Here is a 23,211-nt window from a genome sequence, read left to right on the forward strand (position 1 = left end):
AAACCCATTACTTCGAGCAGACAGACAAAGGGCTCAGTTCAGTGCAATATGTGCAGAAACTGGGCCCACCTCACTTGTACAACACTTGCTGACACAAACCAATACACAAACACTTGGACATGTTCTACCTGCCCTCCAGTAACCCCACTCCCACCTCCCCAACCACAGCCAACACCCTTACCCACTCCCAATTTCCCTTTGCCCTTACCCCCGATTATTACTCCCCTTCCTTTGTCCCCGATCTCTCCTTTTCCCCCCTCTGACCCAGATCCTACACCTTCCCAACTACCACCCCAACCTCAGCCCCAAACGGCAACATACAACACATACAAAACACACAACATCAACATATTACAACACAACATTGACGGTATTAACACTAAAAAACATGAACTAGAACAATTTCTTAAACAACACAACATACACATTGCGATTTTACAAGAAACAAAACTAAGACACTCACACAAAACACCATCATTCCATAATTACACCACCATCAGACAAGACTGGACTGACGGCTATGGCGGTGGACTCATCACCCTGATCCACCACTCCATCTGTTTTGTGGACACAAGTGCCACAACCAAAATTCTCCTCCCTACCACAGATAACACAACAGAAACCCAACTCTTGGGGTTGGGGGGTGGTCCCATGACGTAGACGCTGCAGCTCCAGGACCTTGAACTTGAACACTTTCTTAAACAACACAACATACACATTGCAATTTTACAAGAAACAAAACTAAGACACTCACACAAAACACCATCATTTCATTATTACACCACCATCAGACAAGACCGGACTGACGGCTATGGCGGTGGACTCATCACCCTGATCCACCACTCCATCTGATTTGTGGACACAAGTGCCACAACCAAAATTCTCCTCCCTACCACAGATAACACAACAGAAACCCAATCCATTCGAATCCGAACAGGCAACAAATCAACACTGACAATAGTTAACGTGTACATTCCCCCCCAATCATCCCCCACAGTTCCAGACACCTTCAGACCTCAACTTAGCCAACTAGCCTCAATCCCCAACCTGATCATGGGTGGTGACTTCAACGCCAAGTCGTCCGCCTGGTATGTCGACAACCCTGACACAGACAGAGGGCTTGATATACAGACTCAGTTCGACCCATTGACTATCATGAACAACACGCATAATCATACACATATCCCACACCAAGCCCTCTACACTCCCTCCTCTCCTGATATCACCTTTTCCTCCCCCTGCCTAACCCCAACAACATCATGGAGAGTGGTCGGAACCCTTGGTTCTGACCACCTTCCAATCATCATCACCACCAAAACAAGATGCACCCCAGTTGGCCACAGACACACTTACACCAATTACAAGAGAGCTAACTGGGAAGCTTTTACTGAAGAGACAGAACAACATTTTGAAACACTTAACAGTACACCAATCACAAACATAAACAATGCTGTGCACGCTTTTAATACAATCATACAAAATGCAAACAAGAGATACATCCCTAGAGGCAACAGAAAATCACACAACCCCAACTTCACACCAGAAATACAAGGCCTCATCAGACAACGTGACACACTTAAACACGATACCCCCACACCTATCCCTCAAAACATAGCAGACCAAATACAAACACTAAATACTGTGATTGCCAATAAAATACATGAACAAAAAACACAAAATTGGCAAAACTTCATCAATACACTTGATCACAAAACAAACACCAGCAAATTGTACAAGACACTCAACAGCATTACACTATCCAACAGTAACACTACACACTCTCACGCAGCAATAATCACAACAACAGATAATCTACCCTCAAACAGACAAGCAAATGCACTCATACGTCATTTTGCACAGACAAGCCATCTTACTTCTCACCCTGACGACCGACGCACCATTCGACGTAAGAAAGACTTCCCCACAGACTCAGACTATACACCCTTCACAGACAGTCAGACAAAACTCGTAATACATAATCTCAAACACTCATCTGCCTGTGGCCCTGATAACATAAGCAACATCCACCTAAAACACATTGGACCACAAGGTATACACGCACTCACAAACATTGCAAACTACAGCTATTCACAAAACACTATACCCGACATCTGGAAGCATGGTAAAATAATCACCATTCCAAAACCGAACAAAGACCCAACAATCCCAACATCGCACCGCCCAATCACACTTCTCTGCACCCCCTCTAAAGTCATTGAACGCCTAATACTTCAACTTGTCACACCATATATTCCCCTTCCTGACTCACAACACGGTTTTAGGCCACTACACTCCACAAACACTCTTCTGATTAACCTCACACAACGAATTTTAGATGGCATCAATTCAGATAGGCCCCCACCACAGAACACTTCTTATAACATTGGACATTAGTAAAGCTTTTGATGCTATCCCCCGCCACAACCTAACAAATAAAATATATAACACAGACATGCACAATAACACCAAAAGATGGCTGGCCAATTATCTGGCAGGTAGGAATGCTTATGTGTCATATAATGGCCAATCATCGCACATCAGAAACATTAAGAACGGAGTACCACAGGGCTCAGTTCTATCCCCCACACTATCTAACCTATACATGCATGACTTACCCACACCAGACACCTCAGAAATACAAATCTCTTCCTACGCAGACGACATAACAATCACATGCACACATCGTAACACAGACAAAGCTGCAGAAATAATCCAGCCATACCTTGATACACACAACACATGGTTCATCACAAACAGACTCAAAATAGCTCCAACCAAATCTACAGCAACACTTCTCACCAACTGGACAAAAGAACACAAATACATACCTCATCTCTACATCAACAACACTCTAATACCACACACAAACACGCCAAAAATTCTTGGTGTAACATACGATACATCCATGTCTTTCAAACAACACATCACAAACATAAAAAACAAATGCACACCAAGACTTAATGCACTTTAGTCAATCACTGGAACAACATTTGGACAAAACAAAGAAACTAATATAACAATATACAAACAATGCATACGCTCAGTGATGAATTATGCGAGTCCTGCATGGGCTCCTAATCTCAGCGAGACACACCACAACACCCTTCAAATCATACAAAACAAAGCCCTAAAAATAATTACAGGCTGCACAAATACAATACCTACAGACCATTTACACCATGAAACAAAAGTCCTCAAAGTCAAGGACCACCCGGCACACAAACACTTGCCGCAGCCACCACAAACACATCACACCCACTACACTACATAGCAGAACACCCACACACACCAAGAAACATTAAAACAACACCCAAAGACCTTTATTACGCACAGATACTCTCTTCTCTTCCTCCACAACCACCAAATACCAGCCTCCGGAAACATATTCATAATCATATCACTCACCGCTCCATTAACACACTGAAAGACAACACACTGCTGCATGCCAGACCCCCTGATATCCACCCTTCTGAATCCTCTCTCCCACGAAAGGACAGAGTCCACTTGGCCAGACTGCGATGCGGTCACCACCCAGCACTTCTACGCTACCAGAAGAGGCTGGACGACCGTGTTGTGAACAGCTGCCCAGGATGTAACTCTTCACCCCATACTATACAACACATAATGGAAGACTGCATTATACACAATCATGCACGCAAACAACACTACATACACTCTATAAAGGATTTGTGGGAAAACCCAGCTTTGGCTGTGGCTTTCCTTGGGGAGACGGGACTGCTCGGACAGACAGTCTAGGGAACGACAACAACAACAACAACAGCACTGTATGGGGCAGAAACATAGAACATAAGAGAGGAAGAGAGAAGGAGTTTGAATGTGTTTGAGATGAGGTGTCTGGGAAGTATGATGGGGGTTACTGGGCTAGATAGAGTGAGAAATGAGGAGGTGAGGAGAAGAACGGGGGTGGAAAGGGAGTTGGGAGATAGGGTTGATGAAAGAGTATTAGGATGGTTTGGACACATGGAAAGAATGAGTGAAGAAAGACTAGTAAAGGAGGTATGGAAGGCAGATGTGGAGGGAGTGAACATGAGGGGACGTCCTAGGATGAGATGGATGGATGGGGTGAAGGGGGCTTTAGGGAAGAGGGGAATATCTGTTCAAGAAGGACGGGAGAGGACAGAAGACGGGTGAATGGAGAATGGTTGTATATGGATGATGTTGTGATGCATGAGGTGGAATGGGCAGGGGGATGGGGGGTGAGGTAGCATGTGTGAGCAAAATTTGATGTAGCCCGGAGGGATTTCTCCCCGTCTTCTCCTTTTATGCATGGGGGGACGGAGAGGGGGGGGGGGTCGCCAATTTAATGAAGCAGCCTTGCTGTGGATTTGCTGTGTCTGGTGACATTGCTTCTGACCCAGGGCAGTGGACAAGGTACAGGGATGACCCGTCATCCAGGAGGTGCTAAGATGGAGGGAGGGTGGAGTGTATTCAGGGATGGAATGGGTGGGAATGATTTTATGCCTTTTCCTTTTTGGCTACCTCTCTTGTAAGGGGGAAAAAGCCTTGGTATATGTATGTATGTATATTTGTGATATGCATTATAGAGGAAAAAGGGTAATGAAATGAAAATAAATATTGGAGTCAAAAATGTATTGAGACGTACGAATGTTGATGATGCAAAGTGAATCGGTTTCGAATAAGCCAATTGGCAACACTGAAAACGGGAAACAAGTTAGTTATGAACAAGCAAGGATTGGAAGCGGAGAAAGACAGTGTGAACTTGGGATATTATGAGGAATTTAAAGAAAAATACAAGACCTGGCCAGGCAGAAGTTTATGGAGTAGCAAGCTAAGGTATACATGAATTTGGAAAGCAGTAATCGAGCAGATTTGCCAGTAAGTGTAATTTAGCATGGCAGGAAGGGGAGGAGTGGGGGTGGAGGTAGAATGTAGATTGAGAGAAGCGAGTAAATGCCTTGGGGGATTAAAAAGTCTAATGAAAAACAGACATCTGGGAATGGATGCTTTAAGAGGAGGTTATATGAAGGAGTGATTGTGCCAACAGCAATGTACGGGGCAGAAACATGGAACATAAGAGAGGAAGAGAGGAGTTTGAATGTGTTTGAGATGAAATGTCTGAGAAGTATGATAAGGGTTGGCTGGATAGAGTGAGAAATGAGGAGGTGAGAACAGGAATGGAAAGGGAGTTGGGAGATAGGGTTGTTGAAATAGTATTAGGATAGTTTGGACACATAGAAAGAATGACTGAAGAAAGATTAGTAAAAGAGGTGTGGAAGGATTGAATATGAGGGGGTGCCCTAGGATGGGATGGATGGATGGGGTACAAAGGGCATTACAAAAGAGAGGAATGTCTGTTGAGGAAGGACGGGAGAGGACAGAAGATAAGGGTGAATGGAGAAGGGTTGTGTATGGATGATTTTGTGATGCATGAGGGGGAGTGGGTGGGCAGGTGCGGATTTGGGGGGGGGAGGCTGAAGCCCCCCCCAGTTTGTTCTTCCATGAATCATTGTAAGGATGTCATTTAATCGATTTTAGTACTTTCTGATGTTTTGCCAGGTCCGGGGGTTAAATATCCATGTTTGCAGGGCAACTGGTGCAAGAGAAGGTGGTATCATCAGTTTCTGGAGTCCTCGCCATCATGATGGACGAGACGACCGACGTTTCAGGGAAAGAACAGGCAACCATTTGCGTCTGTCACTTCAGGGGAGGTCAGTTAAGGGAGGACTTCCTTGGCTTTGTTCATGCCAAGGATCTGACTGGGGAAGGCCTGGCTCGCCTCCTGCTTGGCACAGTAAAGAGTGTCGGCCTCAACATGGGCAACTGTCGTGGCCTCTGTTTTGATGGTGCCAGTGCCATGATGGGAAAGTTTCGAGGTTGTGCAGCTGTGGTAGTGCGAGAATACCCGCTCGCAAAGATGATTCATTGTTTCAGTCATCGTCTCAACCTCGTCTTGACCAAGGCCTGTGACACCAAGGAGGTCAAGCTCGCTCTCCAGACTCCCATCGAAGTGTATAACTACATCTATTCCTCAAACATGCGCTCGATGAGGTTTACTGAGCTCGTAAAAGACCACACGTCCACGAAGTGGAAGAAGCTGGTCAGCCTCTGCGCTACTAGATGGGTTGAGCGACACGACTCATTGTGTTTATGGAATTTCTGCCAGTTATTACCGTCTTTCTGGAGAACGAGAGCAACTTGGACGCGACGGCGGGACTACTACTGATAGCAATCCGAGAGCCGTGCTTTCTGATTCTCGCCGTCGCCGAGTCTGTGCTAGCTCACACTGTGGAGCCGAGCTGAGCCCTGCAGTCCCCTATGGTTGATCTAGTCTCAGCATACGCTACGATTGGTGATGTGGTGACGCATCTAAACAAGACCCGGGAAGGTGCACTGACCAGCTTCCAGGACATCTTCAAGAAGGTAGAGGGGCTCCTCCAGGAGATCGGTTTATCACACAACACCATTCCTGTACCTCGAGTTTGCAAGCGCCAAACGCAGCGAGCGAATTTACCCTTCCAGACAGCTGAGGAGTATTACCCATTCCTCGACCATGTATTGACTGAGCTGCAGACCTGGTTCGGGAATGATACCATTCCTGTTGGCTTCAAGATCAAGAATCTGCTCAGCAGCGCTGACGGAGATGTTGCTGCTGTACTGGAAGCGACAAAGGTTTATGAGGCTGACATCGAGACCTTGAGCCTCGTGAAGGCGGAAGCAGAGCATTGGTATTCAACAACAATGAAGTTCGAATCCATTGGAGATGCCCTTGCCCATGCCCAGACCCGAATGTATCCGAACCTGGCCAAGCTCCTCCGAGTTTTGATCACACTCCCAGTCTCCAACGCAGAGGCCGAACGTTCATTTTCAACCCTGAAGCGACTGAAGATCTACCTAAGGAATACTATGGGTCAAGATCGCCTCAACGGCCTGGTGCTACTCAGCGTTCACAATGAATTCAATATTGAAATAGACAGTGTAATCAATGTATTTGCCCCAAAAAACAGGAGGTTGATGTTCGTGTGAGATCCCATGAACAATGCTGTATGTTATTAATGTAATTTAGATACTTTTATTAACAGGTTCAGAAGTTCACACACGTTTTTGTTTGTATTTCTGTTTTTTAAAGCTATTTTTATTTTTTATTATTTCCATGAGTCCATGTGCACTAACACTACACACGGGTCCTGCAATAATTTCTCTCTATGTGAGAGTATACGCGTGCCAGTGCCTTATCACTGACTAGCACAAGCGTGTAACAATATCTAACGAATATACATTCTATTATATATGTCTAAAATACAGAAATATCTGAAAAACATTATTAAGTTAAGTATACCTCAGACTTCTGATACATCAGACTACTCAGAGGAAGGAATTCAGGTTAGCCCCCCCCAAATTTTTATCCTGGATCCGCCACTGTGGGTGGGGGATGGGGGGTGAGGGAGCATGTATGAGAAATAAATTGACACAGCTCAAAGGGATTTCTCCCCGTCTTCTTCTTTTCTGCATGAGAGGATGGAGAGGGGAGGGTTGCTGAATTAATGAAGCGGCCTTGCTGTGGATGAGCTGTGTCTTACAACACTGCTTCTGACCCGGGGCATTGGACAGGATGCAGGGATGATCCATCATCCAGGAGGTGCCAAGATGTGAGGGAGGGAAGAGGGTGGAGGGGAGTGGAATGGGTGGGAGTGGTTTCTATGCCTTTTTCTTTTTGGCTACCTCCCGCGTAAAGGGGAAAAAAGCCTTTGGTATATGTATGGTTTGTCAATTCATTATTAATTAATATTTACCTATTTATTCATTATTACTTATATTATAATTTTTATCTATTTATTTACTTATCATTATTATATTTTTTTTCATCTGACCTAGCTATGGACCAAAAAGCCTCTTGTTGGCAGCATGTTCCTCCTTTGTAATCCTTTGTAATTATAATTCTGAAAAGCTCATAAACATATACATACATACAATTTGGGTTCAGACAAGGATGATCATGTACCACAAACTCAATGTTTCTATTCAAGATTAAAAGACATAGTGCAAGAAAGGAATGGATGGGCTGACTATGCCTTCCTGGACTTACAAAAAGCTTTTGACAAAGTACCACACAAAAAATTATTAAAGAAACTCGAACATATAGGAGGGATACAAGGGAACCTACTAAAATGGAGGGAGGACTTCCTGATTGGTAAAAAGATGAGAGTAGTCCTCAGAGAAAAATATTCAGATTAGAAAGAGGTGATCGGTGGAGTACCACAAGGATCTGTACTAGCTCCAATAATGTTTGCTATTTATGTGAATGACATGAATGAGGATGTGAAATGTTACATGAGCTTCTTTGCTGACAATGCCAAACTGTTAATGAAAGTAAAAACTGAAGAGGATTGCGAATTACTGCAGGAAGACCTGAATAAAGTATGGAACTGGAGTCAGAAATGGGAGGTGGACTTCAATATTAAGAAGTGTAGTATAATGGAGTTTGGAAAAAACAAAAACAGAATATCAGGACATTATAATATTGGAACCAAGGAGGTAAAGAAGGAGAGATCCGAAAAAGATTTGGGTGTAATTATCTCAAACCACTTGTCCTATGGAAAACAGATAAACAAAATTGTTGGAGATTCCTACAGCTTGCCAAGATCGATAAAAATGGCATTTACATATTTGGACGAAGACATGATTAAAAAAAATATTGGTCACATTGACAAGGCCTAGACTAGAATATGTGGTGACATTGTGGTCACCCAGTATCAAAAAGAATATAAAGAAAATAGAAAGAATCCAGAGAGCAGCAACAAAAATGGCACCTGCACTCACAAACTTGTCATATGAGGAGAGATTGGCTAAACTAGATTTACTGACTCTGGAGCAAAGATGAGAGAGAGGTGACCTACTGACCATCTACAGAATCATGAAAGGCACAGAAATACCCAATAGAGAGGACTTGTTAAACTGGGACAGGAGAAACACAAAAGGACATGGAAAGAAAATAAAAAAACATAGCTACAGAAGAGATCTGAAGAAAAACAGTTTTCCACATAAAGTGGTAGACACTTGGAACAAACTGGACAAGGAAATAGTGTGTGTAAAAACCATTCATGAGTTTAAAAGCAAACTAGACACTGCGAGATACAAAGGTGAGACACCATGAGCATAGCTCCCCCCCCCACAAAATACAACTAGGTAAATATATATATATGTATATATATATACATACACATATACCTGTTGGGGCTGATGATGGGTATAGAAGTGGTGGTTGTGAAAGACAGGAGTCGGAGACCTGTTTCCGTCTTCTTCAGAACCCATAAGACCCTCACCTTCATCTGGATATGATGACTCGCAGTTTGTGGGTGGGACCCAGGATCCCCCTCCATCAATTTAAGACAATTTCTCTTCTACTTTTTCATTTAGAGAGCTGATATCTGGTGACTGCTTCCCTCCATTCCCACTACTACAAGCCAATAACACAGAACCAATCATACAACACAATAGTCCAACATTTCTTCCCAGAGATCTATGGGAAGGCCTCAGGGCCAGTGCCAGCTACTGAGGGGCTGTGGGTTTCCAGTCAGCAAAACTTGAGAGAAAAAAATATTTCTTATACTCTTTCAGTAATGTTTTAGAGATATTAACTCTGCCAATGGAACATACTGCACAACAAAATTTTATATCACTTTAAAAAGACTGGTTGATGCATGTCATGGAGATATATCATACTATCCATGTTATAATAAGCATAATGCAATTTCATATCAAAATAGTTCATAAAATCTCCCTACATATAGTATTTATGAAGCAATAACAATAGCTTTTTCTGAAGAAAACTGCACTGTACATTTTTTGTTTATCTTTTGCACTAAATTACATAAGCTTTCTTCATTTTAATTCAAGATACCAGTAAAGTAATAGCAACATATAAAAGTGCCTGATCATCAGTGAAAAAAAATATTACAAGCAGAAAACTACAACAAAAGCCAATGGGTAAAATAGTTGATCAAGATTAGTTATGAGAGTATAACACTGTTGCCAAGCCTCGTTTATTGAAGAAGTATGTGCATAAAAACCAGTTCTTATAAGCTGTGATTTTCACACATGATAAGTATAATGTGAAATACATACATACATATACCAAGACTTTTTCCCCCTTACAAGGAAGGTAGCCAAAAAGGGAAAGGCATAAAATCATTTCCACCCATTCCATCCCTGAATACACACCACACCCCTCCACCCTCCCTCTTATCTGAGCACCTCCTGAATGACGGGTCATCCCTGCACCTTGTCCACTGCCCTGGGTCAGAAGCAGTGTTGCAAGACAGCACATCCACAACAAGGCCGCTTCATTAAATCGGCGACCCCACTTCTCCGTCCCCCCATTGCATAAAAGGAGAAGACGGGGAGAAATCCCTTCGGGCTGTGTCAAATTTTGCTCACACATACTACCTCACCCCCCATCCCCCCACGCATTCCACCTCATGCAATCACAACATCATCCATATATAACCATTCTCCATTCACCCGTCTTCCGTCTTCTCCCGTCCTTTCTCAACCGACATTCCCCTCTTCCCCAAAGCCCCCTTCACCCCTATCCATCCACCTCATCCTAGGACGTCCCCTCATATTCACTCCCTCCACATCTGCTTTCAATACCTCTTTTACTAGTCTTTCTTCACTCATTCTTTCCATGTGTCCAAACCATCCTAATATTCTTTCATCAACCCTATCTCCCAGCTCCTTTTCCACCCCTGTTCTCCTCACCTCCTCATTTCTCACTCTATCTAGCCTAGTAACCCCCATCATATTTCTCAGACACCTCATCTTAAACAAATTCAAACTCCTTCTCTCTTCTTCTCTTATGTTCCATGTTTCTGCCCCATACAGTGCTGTTGGCACAATCACTCCTTCATACAGTCTCTTAGCATCCATTCCAAATGTCTATTCCTCATTACACTCTATAATCCACCAAGGCATTTACTCGCTTCTCTCAATCTACATTCTACCTCCACCTTCACTCCACCTTTCCCTGCCACATTTGCACCCAAGTATCTAAAACTATCCACTTCCTCCAGTCACTCTCCCTAATGCTCACTTCCAGTCTACTGCCACTTTCACCCCTTGTACATCTCATCACCTTACCTTTACCCACATTTATCTTCAGCTTTCTTCTATCACATACTCTCCCACCAACTTCCTCAGTCCCTCCTCCGATCCTGCCACAAGCGCAGTGTCGTCCGCAAACAATAGCTGGCTCACCTCCCACTTTTCTCCATTTTCTTTAACCATCTCCAATCCCTGACCCACTACCCTTGCATTTACCTCTCGCACCATCCCATCCATGTAAGTTGAACAGCCAGGGCGACATAACGCATCCTTGACGAAGTCCCACCTTTACCTCAAACCACTCACTCTCTCCATTTCCAATCCTGACACAAGCTCTACTACTCTCATAAAAACTCTTGACAGCTCCCAAAAGCTTTCCTCCTATCCCGTATATCTGCATAATCTCCCACAGTGCCTTTCTGTCTACCCTATCATAATCCTTTTCATTTAACATTACACAAATAATGTTAAATGAAAAAATATAATAATGCCACAGTTGTGGTAATTGTTATTGGAAATCATAGTGTATACCTTAGTTCGGCAAACTTTCCCTCAAAGCATCATTTTCTTTGGTTCAGGAGCCTTTCCTAAAACTTCGAACCACGCCTATCGTAACTTTAAATAAGATACAATTAAACTCCCCTCTACTTTATTTTATTTATTAAATCTATGTAATAATTTTGGTTTAATAAATCGGGAATTATTTTCAGAAATTACTTAAGGTAAAAATTAACCAGTGGCCTTCTGAGCTCTTTTCGATCTCGTAAGAGTCCCTAGGAACATGTCGCGTACTAACGTTGGAACAGTCAGATTACCCTGAGCTCAGGATGAGGAAGGACCTCTTTTTTGGAAACCTCTAACCAAGGGATCAAGGCTCCGGTTCAGAGGGCCTTCAAGTTCTACATAATTCAAACTTACCAAAGTCTGAGAAACCAACCTGGCAGAAAATTGTGACCAGTAAGTTCTCAAACTTTCCCATGTAATCATTGAACCGTAATTTTCCATACAGTCAAACTGAGATGTGACGCACCAACCCTCTTGAGCTTATCAAATGTGGTGAAAAGGATTCCTGGCTGCCTCAAACCTAGGGAGAATAATGTAGCATTAGAATTTTTTTCTTCTCTCTATTTATTCTGTTCAAAAACAAAATATGAGCTGGCTATAATGCGAGTGAAAGGATGCATACATACCTGTTCCATTTGCAGTTCAAATGGTTCATCCTCAGACCCTAAAATACTTTCTATGTTATACAGTGATGCATGAAGCATGATAATAAAGAAGTTGGCTCTTGCTCGATAAAAAAAAAATATATATATATATATATATATTTCAGCTAATACTCCTGTAGACATAAATTATTTCTGTTACAGCAATACACAGATATTGATTTCCCTTACTCATCAGCTGATACTGCTACATACATCTTGGGGTGTGCTGATTAATCAGCATAGCCAAAACTTGGCACTTTCTTTTGGTGAATCAGCATCTTTTTTTTTAGAAAGGGATTCGGCATCAGCATTGGCAATATTTTGCCAATGACTGTGCCAATTCAGTAATTCACCTATTATACATTGTTCTGGTGGTTGCATAGGGCCATGCAGCATATCATGTGTTATATGAGATAGCACTACCAAATAATCCTTGCTTTATTCTATTTTCACATAGCATCACAACCATAAGGAATGAGGTGGCTAGGAATATGCTGTGGTAGTGGTAAACCTACACTGCTGTCTAGTGCCATAGAGGTGATCAAATCTGCAGACAGGAGGGCGCACGACCGGAGAAACTTTTAAAACAGCAGCACAAGTCGGAGAAAATATTAGGGCAAATTATATATTAACTATTAATTTTAGTTTTGTATTTCTTATAAAAAATTAAACTAAAATATATACATATATGTATATACATTTTTTTTTTTTTTTTTTAACAGCAATGTTTCTACAACAGATATTAAGCAAGAGTAATATGGAAGGAAATCGTCCAGGCATCGCCCATGGACTCTGTCGATTTTACCTGCAGCTTATATGTTCGAAAAATTGGCAGACGGATTTACTCCCATTTTGCAGCAATTCAGAGCCAAAATGAATCATTTATAAAGAATTTTTTGATGTATTTTGACAAGTAAATACATAACAACACATCTTTATACTTTTTGATAATGACAGCTATGACTGACTCATGTTTAGATTATTTGCTATCAAATTCACAATCGCATGAGTCAAATTTGGGCATAGTGAAACTTTAAAAAAATAAACAAGTAAATAAATAAAAAATAAGAATATCTTAATCTGTTCTGACACTACAAAGCAAAGTTGATCAATTTTGCTCCCTCCCACTGGAGCCTCATGACTTGGATTCCTTGAGTTGGTGTGCAGCAGAGACCACCACAACTCATATCCTGAACTTGGAAAAGTTGCCAACAAAATGCTGTGCTCTCCACCATCTTCAGTGAAGAGTGAATGCCTCTTCAGCATTGGTGGTAATGTCACCCCACACTGGAACCGCTTGACTCCAGAAATAGGGCAGAAATCCATGCTGTTGAACTTCACTTTGTGAATGTTTAACTCTGACTAATAACCCATGGAATGCGGCAGTACTCAGGTGAGTCAGCATGTTGAAAATTAGAAAAAATGTTCCTCTATGGATTTTATGCCCAGACAAGTCTTTTGGGAAGGGAAAAAAAAAGGCCATTTCCCACATTCCATGGATCAATTATTATAAAGCAGAGACTGAGTTAGGTTTTGGAGATGATTAAAGAAATGGAGAAAAGTGGGAGGTGAGCTAGCTGTTGTTTGCAGACAACACTGTGCTTGTGGCAGGATCGGAGGAGGGATTGAGGAAGTTGGTGACAGAGTTTGGGAGAGTGTGTGATAGAAGACAGCTGAAGATAAATGTGGGTAAAAGTAAGGTGATGAGATGTACAAGGGGTGAAAGTGGCAGTAGTCTGGGAGTGAGCATTAAGGGAGAGCAACTGGAGGAAGTGGATAGTTTTAGATACTTGGGTGCAAATGTGGCAGGAAAAGGTGGAATGAAGGTGGAGGTAGAATGTAGATTGAGAGAAGCGAGTAAATGCCTTGGTGGATTAAAGAGTGTAATGAGGAATAGACATTTGGGAATGGATGCTAAGAGGAGAATGTATGAAGGAGTGATTGTGCCAACAACACTGTATGGGGGCAGAAACATGAAACATAAAAGAGGAAGAGAGAAGGAACTTGAATGTGTTTGAGATGAGGTGTCTGAGAAGTATGATGGGGGTTACTAGGCTGGATAGTGAGAAATGAGGAGGTGAGGAGGAGAACAGGGGTGGAAAGGGGGTTGGGAGATAGGGTTGATGAAAGAGTATTAGGATGGTTTGGACACATGGAAAAAATGAGTGAAGAAAGACTAGTAAAAGAGGTATGGAAGGCAGATGTGGAGGGAGTGAACATGAAGGGACATCCTAGGATGTGGTGGATGGATAGGGTGAAGGGGGCTTTGGGGAAGAGGGGAATGTCTGTTGAGGAAGGACAGGAGAGGACAGAAGGCAGGGGTGAATGGAGAATGGCTGTATATGGATGATGTTGTGATGCATGAGGTGGAATGGGCGGGGGGATGGAGGGTGAGGTTGTATGTGTGAGCAAATTCTGACGCAGCCTGAAGGGATTTCTCCCCGTCTTCTCCTTTATGCATGGGGGGACGGAGAGGGGGGGTTGCCAATCTAATGAAGTGGCCTTGCTGTCTCTTGCGACAGGACAGTGGACAAGGTGCAGGGATGACCTGTCATACGGGAGGTGCTAAGATGAGAGGGAGGGTGGAGGGGTGTGGAGTGCCTTCAGGGATGGAATGGGTGGAAATGATTTTATGCCTTTCCCATTTTGGCTACCTCTCTTGTAAGGGGGAAAAAGCCTTGGTATATCTATATATGTAGTTAGGATTAAGAAATGGATTGATAAAGTTTACACTCTGCACATGAGTCTTTTAAAACCATGCATTAAATGATTCAAGTTACTTGAAGTTTGTACATACATACATATACCAAGGCTTTTTCCCCCTTACCAGGGGGGTAGCCAAAAAGGACAAGGCACAAAAACATTCCCACCCATTCCATCCTCGAAAATACTCCACACCCCTCCACCCTCCCTCCCATCTTAGCACCTCCTAGATGACGGGTCATCCCTGCACCCTGTCCACTGCCCTGGGTCAGAAGCAGTGTCGCAGGACACAGCACATCTACAGCAAGGCCGCTTCATTAAATCGGCGACCCCCCCTCTCTTTCCCCTCATATCAGGGAGAGGACGGGAAGAAATCCCTTCAGGCTGCGTCAAAAATTTTTGCTCACACACACTACCTCACCCCCATTCCCCCGTCCAATCCACCTCATGCATCACAACATTTTCCATATACAACCATTCTCCATTCACCCCTGTCTTCTGGCCTCTCCCGTCCCTCCTCAACTGACATTCCCCTCTTCCCCAAAGCCCCCTTCACCCCATCCATCCATCTCATCCTAGGACGTCCCCTCATGTTTACTCCCTCCACATCTGCCTTCCATACCTCCTTTACTAGTCTTTCTTCACTCATTCTTTCCATGTGTCCAAACCATCCTAATACTCTTTCATCCACCCTATCTCCCAGCTCCCTTTCCACCCCTGTTCTCCTCCTCACTTCCTCATTTCTCACTCTATCTAGCCTAGTAACCCCCATCATACTTCTCAGACACTTCATCTCAAACACATTCAAGTTCCTTCTCTCTTCCTCTCTCATGTTTCATGTTTCTGCTCCATACAGTGCTGTTGGCACAATCACTCCTTCATACAGTCTCCTCTTAGCATCCATTCCCAGATTCCTGTTCCTCATTACACTTTTTAAACCACCAAGGCATTTGCTCGCTTCTCTCAATCTACATTCTACCTCCACCTTCACTTCACCCTTTCCTGTCACATTTGCACCCAAATATCTAAAACTATCCACTTCCTCCAGTTGCTCTCCCTTAATGCTCACTTCCAGATTACTGCCACTTTCACCCCTTGTACATCTCATCACCTTACTTTTACCCACATTCATCTTTAGCTTTCTTCTATCACATACTCTCCCAAACTCTGTCACCAGCTTCCTCAATCCTTCCTCCGATCCTGCCACAAGCGCAGTGTCGTCCGCAAACAACAACTGGCTCACCTCCCACTTTTCTCCATTTTCTTTAACCATCTCCAATCCTTGACCCACTACCCTTGCATTCACCTCTCGCACCACCCCATCCATGTATAAGTTGAACAGCCAGGGTGACATAACGCATCCCTGACGAAGTCCCACCTTTACCTCAAACCACTCACTCTCTCCATTTCTGATCCTGACACAAGCTCTACTACTCTCATAAAAACTCTTGACAGCTCCCAGAAGCTTTCCTCCTATCCCGTATATCTGCATAACCTCCCACAGTGCTTTTCTGTCTACTCTGTCGTAAGCCTTTTCCAGATCCATAAAGGCCCAGAAAACATCCTTCCCCTTACCTATAGCTTTCTCACATATCTGTCTTACCACAAAAATCTGATCTACACAACCTCTACCTGTCCTAAACCCACACGGTTCCTCACCAATTACTCCCTGTTCCTCTCCTAATCCTCTCAATCAAGATCCTCCCATAAACCTTCCCAACTACACTTAACAAGCTAATCCCTCTGAAACTACTACATTCACACTTGTCCCCCTTTCCCTTGTAAAGTGGAACTATACACGCACTCCTCCAGTCCTCTGGCACTCTACCTTCTCTCCAGCAAACATTAAATAACCTCACCAACCAGTCCACCATCACTATACCTCCTTTTTTAAGACATTCTGCATGGCATCCATCCAGACCAGGTGCCTTACCTGCTTTCATCATCTTAACTGCTGCCTTCACTTCATCCTTCCTTATTTCTCCTCCATTTTCTTCACTCATCACTCTCATTTTCTTAGCATTTCCCACTGCAGCTATCTTTCCCTCCCTATCCTCCTTCACATTAAGCAACTCCCTAAAATATTCTGCCTATCTTCCCCTTACTGCCTTCTCCTCCATTATCATCTCTCCATCTGCACCTTTTACCTTTTCTTCTCTACTTGATTCGCCTCCTCTTCCTTTCTTAATTTCTTTCCAAAACATCTTTTTATTACTTTCAATTTTTTTTGTCATACTCTTACCCCATTTTACATCTGCTCTCCTCTTTGCCTCCTTTACCTTTTTCTTTACTTCTCTTTTCTTTTCCCTGTACGTCTCATATGACTCCCTCGTTCTACTCTGTAACCAATCTGTGAAAGCTCGCTTCTTCTCTTCTACAACCTTCTTCATTTCCTCATCCCACCACTCACTACCCTTCCTTCTATTTCCTCCTGACCTTCTTGTTCCACACACCATCCTTGCACACTTTGTGACTCCCTCCTTGAACCATCCCCATTCCTCCTCCACACCTACCTCCACTCTATCCTTCACTCCTCCCTCAGCCTCCTTTTGTACTCCTTCTCCTTTTCCCCCTCGTTTAGAGAGTTCACTCTAAGCACCTCCCTACCTTTTGTCCCCTTCCTCTTCCTCCATCTATCCTCCACTCTCAACTTACCTCCCACCAGAAAATGATCTGATATTCCCCCACCCTCTCTCCTTAGCACATGTACATCCCTAATTCTTCCTATCATAATCCTATTTACCACTACATAGTCCATTAAAGCTCTATCCACCACCTTTCCCTCCACCACCCTCTCCCATGTGTACTTATGCTTGGCTTTCTTCCGAAACACTGTATTTGCTATCATCAACTCTCTAGACACATTTCCACCATCAACTCTCCACTACGATTCTTTCCTGGAACTCCACATTTCCCAACCACTCCACCAATTGGCTCCTTTCCTACCCTAGCATTAAGGTCTCCCAGTACTATTACATTTACACTTCTTCCTACACCTTCTATGCACTCATTTAAATCTATCCAAAAGGCCTCCCTTTCTTCTACATTCTTCTCACTACCAGGCCCATATGCACTTACAAAAACCCACATCTCCTTTCTCAGTTTCACCTTCATCCACATTATCCTTGAGGAAACCTCCTTCCACTCCACTACACATTTACCTTTCTCTTCACTTACTATAGCCACCCCTTCCCTCCCTCGCCCTCTCTTCACTCCTGATAACCTCCCACTTACACTCCCAAACTTACAATCGCCCTTCCCTTTCAGCTTAGTTTCACTCAAAGCCAACACATCCATCTTTCTTCTCACAAACATACTACCTATCTCTTCCCTTATACTCTCATCTGTACCACATCCACGCACATTAAATGATTCAAGTTACTTGAAGTTTGTAGTTACATCAAAATGTACGACAGGTAATATTTACCTTTTTTCAACCGATAGAAAATAATACAACCATATACAGGTAAACGTCGACTTACGATGGCCGCGACTTACGATTTTTCGACTTTACGATGACGACGACGACGATATGATATATTTAACCCCTTCCATACGGTGCCGCACACGTAGGCGTCATGAGGAGCAAGTGGATTCGCGACGCTGCCATATCGGCATCTTGATTATATTTATTGTAGTCGCCCCTGTGTTTTTACATTCTCTCAAATGTGCCCTGAATCCCATTCTCTGTGGTTTTCAAAATTCGCGGGTGAAAGAGAGAACGATCGATATAAGCGGTGACTATATTTTATGATGCGAGTATTATTACGACACGTCGTACGGCTGGCATTGGCTGCTGCCCGCGAGATTTAAGTCCGTACTGAAAATACATATTATAGTGTTTGAATATGGTAAAAAGGATAAAAATAATTAAATAAACTACTGTACATGTTTAATAGGCTATATTCAGTATCTCTGGTGGTTAATATACAGGTAGGCTAGGTACAGTGACCACGGAACAGAGTGATACACAAATTGGGGATCGACTTACGATGAAATCGTCTTACGATGGATCTATCGAAACCTAATGCCATCGTAAGTCGACGTTTACCTGTATTGATAATCATAAAGTAGTCAATAAATAAGCACTTCTTTAACTTTATTCAATCATCAGCATCCATCCAACAGCACAACCGGCACGTATAAATCTACAAAGATTATAAAGCAAGTAAAAATCACATTTTAATTACTTTATATTAAAAACTGATCTACTGTAATTATATAAAGTGGAATTAGTATGGAAACTATAATCAGAGATGCTATCGAACATCATTTAGAAAGTAACTGTTTGATAAATGATAGCCAGCATGGATTCAGACAAACATTCTTGCGTGACTAATTTACTCAAATTCTACAACACAGCCATCTCGAGTTATGACAAAAGAAATAATATAGATTTAATATATTTGGACTTTGCAAAAGCTTTTGATACCGTCCCCCACGAAAGACTGCTTACTAAATTAGCTTCACACGGAGTAAGTGGTAGCCTATTAAGTTGGACTAGAAACTGGTTGAATGATTGAAAACAGAGAGTTGTTTTAAATGGCAAAACTTCTAGATGGAAAAATGTTAAGAGTGGAGTTCCTCAGGGTTCCATTCTTGGGCCAGTTTTATTCATAGTATATATACATTATATAGACCACTAACTAAAATCTATTGTCTCCAAATTTGCTGATGGTACAAAACTGTGCAGGATAGCATATGATCACTTCAATCAATTAGATATTCAAGAAAGATTTAGAGAAGTTACAGCAATGGTCTGAAATGTGACTAATGAAATTCAACACAAGTAAATGCGAGGTTATGTACATAGGTAAAAATAACAGTAAGTATGATTACAAGTTATTTGGAAATTCATTATCAAAAGTGGATAGTGAGAAGAATCAAGGGGTAATTATCAGTAATGATCTCAAATCATCTAAGCAGTGTATTTCAGCCTCTGAGAAAGCAAATAAATTTCTACGACTAATTGTGCAATCTTTTAACTTCAAAAGCTCATGTCTCATTAATAAGCAATATATAGACTCAGAGGTGACTTGATACAGGTATTTAAGATTCTAAAATGGGTTGCCAGCATCAAAAGTGACAAAATTCTTACACTGAATGAGAATCTGACAGGAAATAGATTTAATTTGGAAGTGGGTAGAAACAATTTTGCCAACCATGTAGTTAATGAATGGAAGAAACTTCCTGCAGAGAGTGCAATGTAATTTAGTTTGAAGCTTTAAGATTCATTTAGATAAACATTTAAGCAAGATGCTGTAATGACTGCCATTTAATTTATATTATTTGATTATTTGTTTATCATTAATCTAGTAAGAGGTGTGGAAGGCAGAGGTGAAAGGCATGAACATGAAGAGTCAACCAAGGATGAGATGGATGGATGGGGTGAAAAGGACATTGGAAAGAGGGGAAAGAATTTTTAAAGATGTTCAGCTTCCTAAACAAGGCAGTAAACAAGTGGACCACATTACCAGTTGTTGTTGCCTCGTGTTAATCATAACAAAATAGCAATTGAGGAACATGATCACCTTCACAGGCTCTCAACAGAGGTTCCACTTGCTATGTTGTGTTCTTGTCTGACAGCTACCTCAGCACCCCCTTCCTCTATGTTCTACCCTGTTAAAACCTTGAACAGAATTGTTGGTCCAAGGACTGCAGTTGAAATACTCTTATAAGGCATACCAACTATCAAGGAGCTAACTCCCCACCCCCGCCCACATCGAACCTGAGAAGAAAGAAGTGATATGGCTGACCTATTTGGGAGGCTGTGCACATAAGACTGACAGACAAATATGAATTCAAATCTAAATATGATCGCTGAAATTAAGGACATAGATTAAGTTGGAACTGTACATGATTTTGAGAGTAGGAGATGGGACCCAACAAACGTTCCCATTTCCCTACATACTACAGTTAGGTAAATACATACACAACAGGACCCCATAACCATAGCTCATTTCTTGTGGGTAAATATATATGGGAGAGGTAATGTATGTTTTTTTTTAACATGTCTTTCTATACAAAATATTTATCACTCACCTTGAATTTGCTTGTATCAACAAAGTGTCCAGGATTGAACAGTCTACTTTTTTCTGCAGCCACTCCTTCACAGCTGGAGATGCTATCTGCAGCTGCACAGGCAACTGCATTTTCAAACTGAAATAAATATATCAGGTGTTATCAGCTAAATCTATCAAATCCTATCTCAAATGACTATTAGCTGGAAGAATCAAAACTAAGGTCACATCCACTCACAAATACCCATTATCTTCCATCTCAATCTCATCTGTATCCACATTATCTTTGTTGTTAACTTATATCAACCACTGAGCCACAAATATGAGCATAATTTTTTTGCCAAACCACACAAAAGCCACACCACAAAATAAAATAATTCAAATCATATAGTGAACCACAACAGCCATTCTGAACAACAAAAATTGCACTGACACATATTTCTATAGTCAGAATGATATAACACATCAACACACAATACATACATATGCCAAGGGCTTTTCCCCCCTTACAAGTGAGGTAGCCAAAAATCAAAAGGCATAGTTCCACTCCCACCCATTTCATCCCCACACACTCCACTCCCATCCACCACCCCTCAATTGCTCTTTTCTTGGTTCATCCTGGATGATGGGTCATCCCTGCATCTCGCCCACTGCCCTGGGTCAAAAGCAATGCAGCAAGACACAGCACCTCCACAGCAAGGCCACTTCATTTAACCCTGCTCAGGTAAAGCTTTTTTGGGGAAATGCCTCAGGTAAAGCGGGGTCTGACATACCCCAAAAACAAAAAAATACAATACCTCCACTGCATTTAGTGATATAGAAATCAAAACATATGTACTTCAACTTATCTTCTTCCATTTACATGCTTGAAAGTGACTATAATTGTTAGAAATATTTTTTAATGAAAATTACAAAAAAATTGATGAAAAATAAGGTACAGACGCTCCTCTACTTACGTTCATTCGTTTTACGTTTTTTCGATTTTACATTTGAACCGACTGTAAAAAAAAAAAAATTTGAGTGAATTTTTGAGTTTAGTGCACTCTCCGTAGTTCAAATGATACTTAAGCATGATGCTGCGTCCGTTAATTACATTGCACAAACGGCAGTCTGAACGTGCCTTGCCTACTCCTCCTCCTCCCCCTCCTCTTTCTCCTCCACCATCTCAATTTATGTTGCTTGAATTTATTTGAAATTAATGTTATTATTTTAAATTGTTATGTTTATAATTAATGATTTAGGGGTGTTTTATAAGATATGGTAATAGAATTTATGGATGTATAGTACAGTAACATCTTACGTTCATTTTCACGTTACGTTCGGCCGTTCGGAACGTAACTAAAACGTAAGTTGAGGAGAGTCTGTATTGCTGACTTTAGAGGGTACTTGACTGAAATCGTGAAACGTGAAGCGGTTCATCATCATCACTTTGTAGAGACTAATGTCCCAACTATCTTTAAGGAAAAATAGAACCACAACAAATGAATAATAAATGCATTTCAAAAAAACATAAAATCTGAAAAAAATTGGGGGTAATTTTTTTTTACCCCAAACAGAAAAAAAATAAATAAATAAATAAATAAATAAATAAAAATATTTTCACTGCATTTAGTGACATAGAAATAAAAACATACATACTTCAACTTATCTTCTCCCATTTACATGCTTGAAAGTGACTATAATTATTAGAAATATTTTTTATGAAAGAAAAAAATTATGAAAAATAAGGTATTGCTGACTTTAGAGGGTACTTGACTGAAAACAGGAAACGTGAAGTGGTTAGTCATCCTTATTTTGTAGAGACCAATGTCCCAACTATCTTGGGGAAAAGCAGACCCACAACAAATGAATAATAAATGTGTTTCATAAACCATAAAATCTGAGAAAAATCAGAGGTAATTATTTTGACTTCGTGATACTGAAGAATCTAATTGCAGTCATTGCAGATGGGGGTTGAATATTCCTGACACACTGGTCTTTTGCAGTGTAGGTAATAGTTACCCGGAATAACGACAAATAGATAAAAAGATTATATGATAATGAACTATGATTCCCTAGCCAACACAATTATAATGCATTCCAAATGATACCATCACCATCTAAAACAAACAAAATTGAAACAAAGCTAAGTGAAATTCAACATGTCATAAAAAATGATAAAAAAGAAGAAATTATTATTTACCCAGGAATGACCCTAT

At 41.6% G+C, this 23,211-nt stretch overlaps 1 protein-coding gene across 7 annotated transcripts in view; it reads right to left on the reverse strand.

The window, feature by feature from the left end:
• The window catches only part of LOC143024052 (uncharacterized), a 104,429-nt gene that overhangs the window by 49,874 nt on the left and 31,344 nt on the right, over positions 1 to 23,211 (reverse strand). For 3 of the 7 annotated variants that reach the window (XR_012966251.1, XR_012966249.1, XR_012966250.1), the window contains exons 2-3: positions 21,036 to 21,152; positions 12,020 to 12,166 (exon numbers count right to left, since the gene is read on the reverse strand). Coding sequence is in view for 4 of the 7 variants with exons in the window: in XM_076182769.1 (XP_076038884.1) it covers positions 19,097 to 19,141; positions 21,036 to 21,152; positions 21,970 to 21,975 (168 nt within the window). In the remaining 3 variants the exon portion in view is untranslated. Of the gene's footprint in view, positions 1 to 12,019; positions 12,167 to 13,764; positions 19,142 to 21,035; positions 21,153 to 21,969; positions 22,012 to 23,211 lie in introns of those variants that run through there. The other 4 variants (XM_076182768.1, XM_076182767.1, XM_076182769.1 and 1 more) reach the window with 3 other exon arrangements.

Source organism: Oratosquilla oratoria, unplaced genomic scaffold (assembly GCF_046742065.1).
Source record: "Oratosquilla oratoria isolate Oo_2021 unplaced genomic scaffold, ASM4674206v1 SCAFFOLD86, whole genome shotgun sequence".
In the NCBI taxonomy this organism is placed as follows: domain Eukaryota; kingdom Metazoa; phylum Arthropoda; class Malacostraca; order Stomatopoda; family Squillidae; genus Oratosquilla; species Oratosquilla oratoria.